Consider the following 12,849-nt stretch of genomic DNA (forward strand, 5'->3'; position numbering starts at 1 on the left):
TTTAATGTGCGAATCATCTATTTAAAAAAACACACAACTGAGTTCTTTTGCTGAAAGTGTTATTATAAACGAAATATGGTCTCCTTCAAGATAAACAGGCAGCACTGAACAAATTAAAAAGCCCTTTCTTCAAAATTTAAAAAAAAATGGTCAGAAAATATGGTTTCTGCCAAATAACTGAAAAAAGCAGTACGGATGACTTCTCGGAGGTAATAGTTATGAATAGGACATGTCTGATAATCAACTCATTAAAATCAGTTATGCTAAAAGCATTTATGAAATAGAATTAATAGCTTCAGAGCAGAATTCTCATTCATATAAGACCATTTCTTCAAGCCTCTGGTCTCATCACTGAACAATTATTCAAGTTTCTGTTATGTGCCAAGATCACATTCTCCCCTCCAAAAACTGGCAACGAACTATTTGACAACTGTCCTGCCCGCAAAACCCTCTGGCATCTGAATTCATCTAGATTGACATAAATAATAAAAAATTAAGACATGCTAAGAAGCCTTGGCATATCATCACGCAAAATAACACAGAGCTAATCGGTATACCAAATGATGACAAAACTCCTAACCTCGTCCTACCAGGAAATGGAGGTCAAATTTAATTTAATTTAATTTAACATTCAAATTTAATTCTTCAGAGCCAATTCAAGAATTTATAAGATTATTATCTATACCTGGGAAAAGGAATTAAATATTATCATAAAATTAAGGCGTCATGTGGGTTTCCTGGTGTTATTTTCCGGAGGAACAAACATCATTGCTGAATGAAGGACCGGTGGGTTCAGGTGTCCATTCTGTACCCTTGGTCCTGCGCTATGTCTATACCTACGTGAAAGTAGTCCATGTGAAGGCAGGACTCTCAAGCGTACCACGCTATAATGTGGACCAAAGTCTCTTGCACGCACTCTTCTCAGAGGAGAGTGAGGACAAGTCTACAATCACAACGGAACCAAGTTCTTCCTGGTCCCCCTCCTGAGATGAGTGGTGTGGGTGCTGCTCTGAAGCTGACTACTGCCCCCTGTACCACTGTTGCTGGGGGTTCACTCACTATACACTACGACCACGGTATGTGTCATCACAAAGTGCTGAGGCCAGACTCCCAGTTCTGGCATCACTGGGCACATGTAAGAAAAGAACGGTCACAGAGGAGAACATTTTTCATTCCCAATAACGAACATTACCAGGAGGTGAGTGACTGGCAAGGACTAGAGACAATGGATCGGAAGGTAAGAGTCATCACCTAAATGGCTGGTGATCTAGCCACTGAACAGGGAAGACAGTCTGGGTATTCAGATTTTCATAAGGTGTTTTTTGTTTGTTTGTTTTTTTGTTTGTTTTTGGAAGTGTGAAGCTACACGAGATGATGAGATCACTTTCTAATGTACTGGTTGTGCCTCATGGCCCTTCATGGATTTATCATTCATGGTATATCTGACTTTTTTTTGCAAACTGGACCCCAACTACAATTATTTCCTGAGGTTATGGTTTTCATTGGTCTATAAACATCTGTGTAGAAGAATAAAATATAACATCTAAGAGAGGAAACTTAGGCTGAGCTACTGTTGACTCCTCCTGGGATGGAGATAATACATGTGTGTACACACACGCACACGTATATTTTGTCTCCTTAAATCACCTTACATTTTATATGGCCACATTGAACCTTCCCTAATTTTCTGGTTAGTTGTTTGTGCCTCCTCACACATTTTTGAGGGAACTTTCTAGAACTTTTCCACTGTCAGCCTGACATTTAATTGTTCAGCTGGAAGTGGTTTCAGTGTCTGTGAGCAAATTTTCAATATTTCAAAAATCCCAAGTCAACTCTTGTATTCCATAAAATACTGAAAACGTACAGGTCCCTGACAGGAAATCCTCAGGCCCCCAGGAGTCCACAAATTTGTAACAGTAAATTATTTTAGTCAACCAAAACAACAATTCTGTTGACCACAGTCTTTAAAAAATATTTCAGAAACTACAAGTCATAAAATCAACCTCTGGGGGAGTTCCGCCTTTTATAGTGCTTCCTTGAGAAAGGGGTTGAGACACAAGCAAGTGTGTAAATGAACACATCAGACAATAAGCTCTTCCTGGCAAAGATCTTTACCCTCTGAGCTGTTTATACGCTTCAACACCCCAGTACAAAGATAACACTAGCAATAAATCTTCACTAGCTCTACGAACAGTTAGATTTTGTCACAGAATCAAAGTTCTTGAAAAAGCAATCTAAGACTGTGTTAACTGGAAGAACTCAGAGAAACAGGTTTTCCTCAGCCCTGGATTTCTATTTCAACAGCCAACGAATCCTCACTATGAAGTCAGAAGTCAAGTCAGAAGCAGCCAGACTAGAGCGTCTCCCACCAGCGTTAACGGAAGCAGGGGGCCAATTCCATGAAACTCATCAGGACCTGAAGTTTTCTTGTCTAATGTTTTCCTTGTCCCGTTATTTTGTCTAATGTTTAAGTAAATGGCATTTTTCTCGCCTGTCAAAGCCAGAAATCCCACGGCAGCACAAATGGACAAATATCATAGTGCTGGGTCAATCTACTTTTATGGAAGGGGATTTCTCTTGTCACCTGATGGCAACAGTAACTGTTTACTACACTGTACAGGGAGTTCCTAACATACTGTACTGGTGTCTGGTATCAGGGGCTCCTCCATGTTCAGCAGAGAGGTGGAAATTAATCTGCCTTCTCAACTAGGGTTTCTACCCACACAGTCTCAGAACACGCCAAGTCCCTTACCAGAATACATTTTTTTTTTCTGGTTTATACTGTGATATACGAATTCTTATGTTTGTATTTCTAAGACACCGCAGGCTATGCTTGCATTTGGTTGATACCACATTCATGCAATATGTTAAATGAAGAAACTTGCACCAAAATGTCCTCATCATCCTAACACTTACCTGTATGTGTCTGAGTAGATAAGTGTGTGTGAAATATTCAAACCATATGATCTAATATGGTTTATATACATATATTTAAAATACCTAGAGTTACTATAACTGGGTGCTTGCTGAATTACAGAATTAATACTACAACATTATTTATGTTAAATTTTTAAGGCAGTATCAGACATCTTTAATAAAATAGAGATTTTTACTCATTTATCTACTTCCGTAGCTCTGAGCCAAATCCTCTAACGTAATCATGAGCTCGATCTGTAACTACCATGGTGATAATGTCAATATATATAAAGGAAATGAAATACAGGAATATGTATTATATATATACACGTACGTATGAATCTACATATAATATAAAAATATACATATCCCATTTATTTCCCTCTCTCTGCTTACATATCCATGCAGGCAGGGCACATGATTACGTGGGTGAGCACAGCTCAGAACTAAGAAAGCAGAGCAAAAGGCGCTTTATGGCTCCTTGTTAACGTGCTTACCTTTCGTTTACAATGAAGAGGTTTTTCTAAAAAATCAGATTGTCTATATTTGATTGGCAGTTTACGGGCTCCGTAACACACGGCGGACCGTACCTGTTTCACACTCGGGTGTGCTGACATGAAAGCGTTCGGTACTGATTCAGGGACAGTAACACTTAATGACGAGAGAGTAGAGGCATCTTAAAAAATGCAAAAGGAAGAGGGGCTCCCGAGGGCAGGAAAAGCAGAATCACCTACCAGCTCCACGCGTCCGAAGCCTCCGACGCCGAGGGTGTCGATGATGTTGAAGTCAGACAGCTTCAGGTTGGCGAAGAAAGCAGCTTCGGCTTCGTATCTGGATTTTTTGATGCGAAAAAATGGAAATTTCTTAGAGGTGCAAACACGAGAACCACGCACGACCGACCCGGAATGACAGGACTGTGGTACAGGGTTTACCTGTTCCAATTCCATCTTGCTTCTAGAGTCTGGGCTTCCTCCCAAGCATAATTGTTTGGTCCCCGTTGTGCAGAAAAACCAAGATTTGCACTCGTTTCCCAAAGGAGGATAAGACAAAGGACTTGGTGCCTGCCGGTCAGGGGACTGAGACGGCCCGTCACCCAGTCAAAGGTACATCGCAGTGTTTTCCTGCGCGTCTTCTTGTGAGCACGGATTGTTGGGGTGGTTCTTTTTTGGTTTTGTTTTGGAATTTGTGGTTTTGTTTGGTTTTGTTTTTGCCGTTCAGCTTTTGGATGGCAGTGTCTCATGAGTTTCCCCTATCCACAGGCTGGCAGTGGCTCCTATAAGTATTTATTAAAAGCAGCAAGATCACTGAGGTCTCTGGGGCGACATCACAGCCAGGTTTTAGGAAAACAGATCCGAAAAGCAGAGGACTGATGTGCCAATGTCTGAAATGGAGGATTTCGGAAGCATATTCCTAAAAGCGTTCCTAAAAAGTATCTCCCCTTCGTTTATGTTTACCCACTGCCTCTCAGCTCGTAATCCCAGGGCCTTTCTGTTTGCCAGTTTCTTATATGAGCGGTGTGGAGGAGCAAGGAGGGTGCTCCAAAGCCTAACTACGCTCTGGGCGCATCTGACACATGCAAGTGGCCAAAATAAGCTTCTCCTCATGAGACAAGTGAATATGAGAGGCTTAAAATATCTTCTTGTTAAAGGCCCTACTATTTTTAGAAAGGGCAGGAAGGCCTAACAGTGAAGATGACCCTCCCTCTCACTCATGGCAGGTCAGGGAGTAATTCAGCTGTCTCCAAAATAAAGTATTTGCATAGCTCTGTGTAACCCATGACCTTCAGCCAGCCGGTACCTGATTTGGCCTGGGCTATAGATAGATCTGATGAATGCACTTGAGAGGATGATCCTAACCCCGCTGGTTTATGTCACTTTTTGGAGAGAGTCCCCCATTGGCACGCTTGGCGTTAAGCCGCGTGGCATTTTGGCTATTCCTTTATCATCAAACACAAAAATTTAGACTCTCCACTCCGGAGAAACGTGAAACATCTTTCCAGGTGAGGTTTTAGCATTCTCCAAGTTACAACCACAGTTCCAGTTTTTAACAAGCCTTGACAGACTCATGCGAGGGTACCAACAACCCAGTTCTCATTGTTGGCTGGTTGTGCGACATCAACTCCCTCTAGCCAGCCTCTGGGCTGCTGGCGACCCCTGATGGCTTGGGTGGGCGTCTCTCACTAATCACACAATCAAAAGATCAGCATAGTGATGCTGGAGACGGTTGGCTCGAATGGAACATAAGCAGCAAATGTGCATTTCTGGCATTCCAACTGGCCCACGACTTTTGGAAAATTAAAACTCCATCCCATTTAAAGGGCCAGTGGCAGAACTTGCTTCAACAGGTGCTTTACGAGGACATCTGTCGGGATCAGACCCTGAGACCCTGTGACCGTTTGTATGTGGTCAAGCATTTCCTGGAGGGCTAGATAATCAAATTCTAAATGAGACTGTTTTTGAATAATCCTATGCTCTTGCTTGATTTGGAGATCTCAGACACGAAAAGAGTAAACTCAGGCTATTTTAATGCCATTTTACATATTTGAAGTGTGGTGTGCTTACAATTCCTAAAGATCCTCCCGGACTCTCACTCTTGGGCTCTGGCAAGCTTGGCTGGTGATACATCTATACAAGTGATCTTCAGCCCCTTGTGCACACAAGAGCCCCCCGAGCATCTGCCAGAACCCATGTAATCCAGGTCCTACCACAGACTGAGTGAATCAGAAAACTCTGGGAGCAGTACCCAAATTCCTGTATTTTTTTTTTAAAGCTCCCTCGCTGATTCTGATGTACAACAGACATTGAGAACTATAGGTCCAGCCTCTCTGAAAGCCAAAGGAATTGCAGAAACTGTGGGAGCATTTTGGGGAGGATTAAAATGGCCCTGGGGAATCAGGAGCTGCCTAGTGAGTCTGGGGGTGCCAAGAGTGTTGGGGACTCTTACAACTTGTTCCGGGCTCCTGCCCTCTGATCCTAGACTCACTGAAGTGACCAGCAGTGGCTAACACAGCTTAAAAAGAAGGAAAGGAACACTGCTAAAAACAAAACATACAACCCCCCAAAAAAACAAACAAACAAAAAACCCAACAAAATAAAACAAATCCACACAAATCCAGAATGCAGAAGTTATAAGGTAGCTATTTTGTGTTTGTGTTTCTATAGAAAAATCCTCTTGACTTTCTTTGTTTATACACACTCTCTGATTAATTACTGATGGTAATCTCCTTAATGGCTTTAGATATACTAAATCTCATTTTAAATAGTAGACATTTTCTCTGTAGCCATTAAAATCCACCTAAATATATACTGCTCCCTATACTCAAAGCGCAATTAGCGTTAAAGAAAATATTTCATGTTTTAATGAAAAGAGGTTGGTGACATTGTAATCATACTTTGATAATTACTTGGCTAATATCACTTGGTGACTTTTTAAAATACTACCTCGAAGGATGATTTTATCTAGTGGTTGGTGAGATACATTTTGAGGGGCCTTTGGATAATGTGCTCTTGATGCTCCATATCATTCTGTTTGCATCGGGTCCCAATTCTCAGAGAAATCAAACAATGTAGCAATACTACCACAGTGGGTTTTATTTTTTCTTTCCCACCAAGGACATGTTAGTTGCTCAATATTGTGTGTTTACTTCTCATTTAGATTACTCTTTATGGACAAGAGTGACATCTTTTTTAAATTTTATTTATTTTTAAATACTTTAAATTCAATTTGCCAATATATAGTATAACACCCAGTGCTCATCCATCAAGTGCCCTCCTCAGTGCCCATCATCCAGTCACCCCAACCCCCACCACCTCCCCTTCCACAACGCTGTTTGTTTCCCAGAGTTAGGAGTCTCTCATGGTTTGTCATCCTAATTTTTCCCCACTCAGTTTCCCTCCTTTCCCTTATAGTCCCTTTCACTACTTTTTATATTCCACATATGAATGAAACCATATGATGATTGTCTTTCTCCGATTGACTTATTTCACTCAGCCTAATACCCTCCAGCTCCATCCATGCTGACTTGCTCACAGAGACCCTTTTCCCTGAATTAATAACTGGAAATCACCACGGGAAGGGACTTCTGTAAAAAAGTTAAACTGGATGATTTAGCCTCTTCAGGTACCTACACTTGTTCATAACTTGGAGACGCATTTTCATTCTTTCTTTTCTTACAGGGATTATTTGAAGAGAATTTGAATCCATGGATTAAATTGGTTCTACTTTTCTCAGAGTTGGTTTAAGTTTGATTGGGAAAGGAGACTAAATAAATTGGTTAGGTAATGGGTGGTGTTCTATTAAATACATTTCTTTTGCTTGAAGGAGGTCAATGTGGAACCCATATTCCTGATGGGGTGCCCTAACAGGGTTCAAGGAATTAGGCCCAGCTTCATGCAATTCTAAAATTCATCCATACAACAGCGCTCATGAAAGGGACAGTTGCGAAGTGCTAGGGGAAATTCATACCAGTAAGAAAGTTCTCCACACTTGGTTGCCTAAAATCTAGAAAGGGGTACAAAGTATATTTTCTAATGGCCCTCAACTTAGTTTGAGATACTGATTTTTGAAAATAATACTGTTATTATTATTTTACTATGGGGTGAAAGCTATAGATCCTCTTCTCAGAAAAGCGCAAATATCCACAAGCCTTTTTTGCGTACGTCAGGGAGCTTACAAACCCCTAAAATAGGTCAACAACACATAAATGACTATACAGCAAGAAATTAATTGTGTTGGGTGAAGGAGACAGAGATAATGTATCATTTCACAAAGAATCTTAATAATTTTTTTTTAAACTTTTTAATTTATTTATGATAGTCACACACAGAGAGAGAGAGAGAGGCAGAGACACAGGCAGAGGGAGAAGCAGGCTCCATGCACCGGGAGCCTGATGTGGGATTCGATCCCGGGTCTCCAGGATCGCGCCCTGGGCCAAAGGCAGGCGCCAAACCGCTGGGCCACCCAGGGATCCCCTTCGCAAAGAATCTTGACCATAACATTCAGCCGGGGCTCTGGGTGATTAGTATCCAAAGACAACTGCTCATCTACCATCTTTAAATAGTGAAACACTAAACTTTTTTTTTCTTTTAAGAACTGATAAAAAGGAACAAAATTGTCCAGATGCTCCCTGACTTCTTTTCCCCTCATTTTCTGCCATACCAAGAAAATTCTAAAAGTGATGAAAACGTATAGCTGTAGGTGTGAAGAGAAGAGCAAGGCATATAGGCGGAGCCCAGAAACAGAACAGTCCTGGAATAAGCTCAATCTCTCTCTCTCTCCAACTACCTATCTTTATAGGATTAAAATGCCCTGTTTTTAGGAAATAGAAAATAATCATTTTTTGGTTTTCCAATCTTCCAATATTACCAGCTTCCACAAAGCCATGGAGTAAGAATCAGGTGTCCTTCATTATTCACAGTTGTTTTTCCACTGTGGCCGTATGTCCATGAATCAATGGGGTCATCATCTCAAACCAACAGAATCAGGCTCTATACCTTAGGAGTGACCATTATTCTTAAGAAGTAAACATCTCTCTCTTTCCCTATTGGAAACCACATAGGATGATTCCACCAGTACAGAAATGTATGAAACTTTAAATTTTATCTTTTTCTGGATATTAGAACAGCATTCATAGCTCAGCATTATTTTACAAAGCAGATTGTATTACGTGCATTTTTAAAGTAAGTGTCAAGCATTCAAAGGAACGTAATAGTTCCAGATGGGTTACAAAAGCCAGGAATTAGGGGCCAATGGAACCAAAGGCTACTGTGGACCTATATGCTTTAGCCCCACTCATCTATAATCCACATTGCTTCAGCAGTCTACCCTAAGAGTCTCCAAGGAAAATCAAATAAAGTCTTAGCATTTCCTAATCCACCTGGTGATGAGTTATCATGGCTTTGCCTGAGCTCATCTGCTATTGGGTGTATTTTTGTTTCTTGTTGGTTTTAGTTTTATCAGTTCCTGGGAAATCCATAAAAATGAAATGCTTCCGTCAACACATGGACTCTCATCTATGACTAATTTTCTTATTCCATAACTTCAATAAGATGAGATTCAATCAAACAATATCTCCTCTGGACTTAAAAACAAGAGAGCATCCTAGCATATAGACCAAAGTTAATGACTTGTGGTCCTGGCTTTGCCAGTGACTTTGTACTTCCAAGTCATTTAACATTTAAGCCTTTCTAGGAGTATCAACAAATTTACACTTAATAAGGACAGATTTTATAACTTGCCAGAGTCCCTACTTAAATGTCCAGATAAATGCCTAGAAATCTTTCTTTTTAAATTTTATGTGATCAAAGAGCACGGTCTACAATACAGCCAAGATATATATATATATAATGCTGACTGTCTAGTGAATAAACTTTTAATTTGGTTTGCAGAGCGTTACGTTCCTGCTTCCATAAAGCTTGGTTCTTTGAGTAATTTGTAGGTTTGGTAAAATAGAAATCCAGCCAGAAAAGTAACTTTCTAGAGAGAAAGTAGAATTGGAAACTGGAGCGATAACATTTGCACATTTAACATAAATGTAATTTAGGCTTAAACTGCAATGCTACTTTAACTGTGTATGTAAAGAGTTTTAGTAAGGATACATCTTTAGTCCCTTGATTCTCAAATGTTTGGAGTTAGATAAGCTTAGTCACCAAAATAAAAATGAGTAGTTTTTCTTAAACCAATCCTCAAGCTATCAATCATCTCTTATTAATTTCTTTATAAAAATTTTCATTGATAACTAAACTTTAAAAGGGGGAGCTTTCAACTTCATCAGGGAATGGAAGGAACCATTTTATAGCTTAAGGTTTGGACAGTTATTTCCTGTTGAAAGAATCGTGTTTTTCAAAGAAACATTTTATGAAATCCCTGTTAACTTAAGAAACCTTATTTCTAAAATTCTAAACAAAAAGGGATGGGTTCTCATTTATTTGGTCATAAGACATATAGGTAGAGTTGTTCCTATAGTCACTCTTCTTTAAGTAGTAGTGGCAAAAACTTAAAGACATAAAAAGTTTAAAAGTAATTTAAAGAATATAAAGTATTTCATTATGTCAATTTTCTCCAGAAAGTGTAATCTCATCTTCAGGGAATCTGAGATAACATTACTTTGCTCTATTTCAAAAATTGTGGTTTTCAGGAACATAGAAATTTTTTTTAGTACTCTAGTCATGAAATAGTTCTACTTATTTTTCAAATACATTCCCTGGAGGAGATATGGCCAACAGGAATACACAGGAAAATTGCATTTCCCATATCTGCTGAATAAGGATGATAGTAATGCAAATATTCTGCATTTAGAAAGCACCTTTCTTCCAAGGACTTTAAATTTCTCTCATTTAATTTACCTTCCCTGATTCTCTGTGAAGATGGGATAACAAATATTTTTACTTCTCTTTCGCGATGGGGTGGACCCGTCGTTGATAAGTGGTTGGTTTCAGTAATTAAATAGCAGAAGTAGAGCTAGAATATTTGTGCAGGTTTCAAATCACGGCATGTTTACATTTGCTCCAAAAAAACCTTAATTTACTTTATCTACCAAGATAGTAGAGAATCACACAATCATAGAGGTATTTTTGTCTTGAAGTCCAAAGATACTAATATGGTTCAAAATCTAGACTAACACCACAGGGAGCTCAGCTAATTCAACCTTTGCATTTTTAAAAGATAAAAAAAAAACTAAGTTCAGGGATGGTAAGTGACTTAGCCAAGGTTCCAAAGACTCAGAGACACAGACAGGTGCTTTGATTCGCGATCTTTTTACTCTCTGATTCTTTTTCTATAATACTCCGATAATTGAGAAACAAAGGCAAATGTAAAGTATGTTTAAGTAATATGGTACAATTTATTACAATGGGGACTGATTTTAAGGTTAAGATTAAACTTCCCATTTCTTTCAATATTTTAACCAATATATATTGAACATGACCTGTAAAGAAAAGTCTTTGGATAGAAAAGAGAATTTTCTACTTCAGGGGAAAACTTGGGCTGTCTTTACCCATCTTTTCTTTAGAAACTTAGGCTATGGGGGCACCTGGGTGGCTCAGGGTGTGATCCTGGGGTTCTGGGATCGAGTCCCACCATCGGGCTCCCTGCAGGGAGCCAGCTTCTCCCTCTGCATGTGTCTCTGCCTCTTTCTCTCTGTCTCTCATGAATAAATAAATAAATAAATAAATAAATAAATAAATAAATAAATAAATAAATAAAAAGAAGAAGAAACAAAATGAAACTTGGGCTATGGCAAACAGAGTCATCAGGGAAATTGAATGAGAATTTTGCCCCACTGGGTAGTTCTCTGAAGTGGCAAGAGGCAAGAAGATGAGGACAAAGGGACTTCCCTGAGACCTGAGTTACTGGAACCGTAAAGGCTGAAGGGATGGTCATTTTCACCTATTTTATTTGCCCTGCACCTCACCTCCCTGGCCTTGAGAAGTTTGATTGTCACCTTAAAATTAGTCTCCATCATAACCTTCACAGAATCAGAAGACTGAGCTGGGAGCAGGAGGACTAGGGCTCGAACAAACTACTCAGGGCCCACTTGGGTCTCTGGACTCAGAACCTTTGCTGCGCACCCCCTGTAGCCCCGAAGGAGTTGGCCTGAACTCAAAGGGACAGGGCACACACAGCCTCAGTGGACCAACAGATAGAAGGACAGTAAAACGCAGCATATGGCAAGAAGAAAATGAGAAGAAACACCACCCTCCCAAGCTCCTGGGGACTTAATAAAGGACGTGAGCAAGGACGGACCCAGCACAGACCTGGGCAAGATGTTCCCTTTTCTGTAAAGTGAAGGGTTGGCACCAGACATGTCTATGAAGCTCCCTTGCAGCTGGATGGTTCTGGGATGCCGAGTGTCCTGAGCCACACTTTGCAGGAAGCCCTGACACCCGCAGCTATTCTTTTCTTCCTCTGGTTCCTCTTCCCCAGCAGGCCCTCTAGTCCCTGTCTCCTGGAGCTCCTTCCTGCAAGGGGGCCCTGTTCTCAGCTCCTGGCATGCAAAGGAGGCAAGAAGGAGAGCCCTGTTCCCCGGCTGAGACGGCAGCCCGGAAGGACAAGTGCTGCTGTCTAGAATAGAACCATAAATACCCGGCACCCGAGACCCTAACAGACTCGAGGCTCCCTCTTGGCCAGCATTCCTATCAGGATTACGGTTACAAACAGACTTGATAAGAGCCCTGGGATTTGGGGCCAGGCAGCAATCTTTTACAGTACGATGTCCAGGTCAAGGCTATATGGATGTTAATGATCAAGGCTAAGATCATATCGCAACAGGTAAGGACCAGGGACACAAGCCCCGAGTGGAAAAAGCTCTGGACTTGGTGCGCTTTCTGTGAGCTGGTATTGTTAAGCTGCTTCCCTTAGGGAGCAGACCCAGGCTGCGGCCAGGATTTGGCTCCATCCAGGCCCCATTTATTCCTGAACTGAAAGCCCAGGACCAGCCCCAAAGAGCCTCAGTGAGAGGCTGGAGGAGCCGACCCGCCTCGACCCATCAGGGCAAGGCCCTTCCCAACAATCAGGACCAGGTGGGTTATTTATCTATTTTTTCTGTCCCTCATTAGCATAGTGGAACCCGGATGGGAACTTTTTCTGCAGGAGCAGTCTCCTCCCTCTCTGTTTAGGGAGGCCAGGTAACTCTCCTCTGTGGGTGCTGTGCCTCCTTTCAGTTTGATCTGTCATCCGAATAAAGCTTCGCCTGTGCCTTTGATTTTGGGGTCCTGCCTCCTTTCTACATTGTGGGGCCCAAGAACCCAACCCTGGCAACCACATGCGAATTTTAAAGAACCACTAGTGTTCGTTTGTACATGCACAAGTGACAGACACCTGTTACGTAGCCCACGAGCATCACAGGGGACCGTGTCTCCAGTTCTAAATAGTTATTCTCTCGTGATCTTTGAGAACACCACCCATACTTGACCTGGGGAGAGCAGCCTGTACATC

The 12,849-nt window shown here is 41.1% G+C and overlaps 1 protein-coding gene across 3 annotated transcripts in view; it reads right to left on the minus strand.

The window, feature by feature from the left end:
• PRKG1 (protein kinase cGMP-dependent 1) overlaps positions 1 to 12,849 on the minus strand; it is a 1,174,671-nt gene that overhangs the window by 50,604 nt on the left and 1,111,218 nt on the right. For all 3 annotated transcript variants that reach the window (XM_026014785.2, XM_026014784.2, XM_072723549.1), the window contains one exon: positions 3,651 to 3,747. In XM_026014785.2, coding sequence (XP_025870570.1) covers positions 3,651 to 3,747 — 97 coding nt within the window. The remainder of the gene's footprint in view (positions 1 to 3,650; positions 3,748 to 12,849) is intronic.

Source organism: Vulpes vulpes, chromosome 10 (genome assembly GCF_048418805.1).
Source record: "Vulpes vulpes isolate BD-2025 chromosome 10, VulVul3, whole genome shotgun sequence".
Classification (NCBI taxonomy): Eukaryota; Metazoa; Chordata; class Mammalia; order Carnivora; family Canidae; genus Vulpes; species Vulpes vulpes.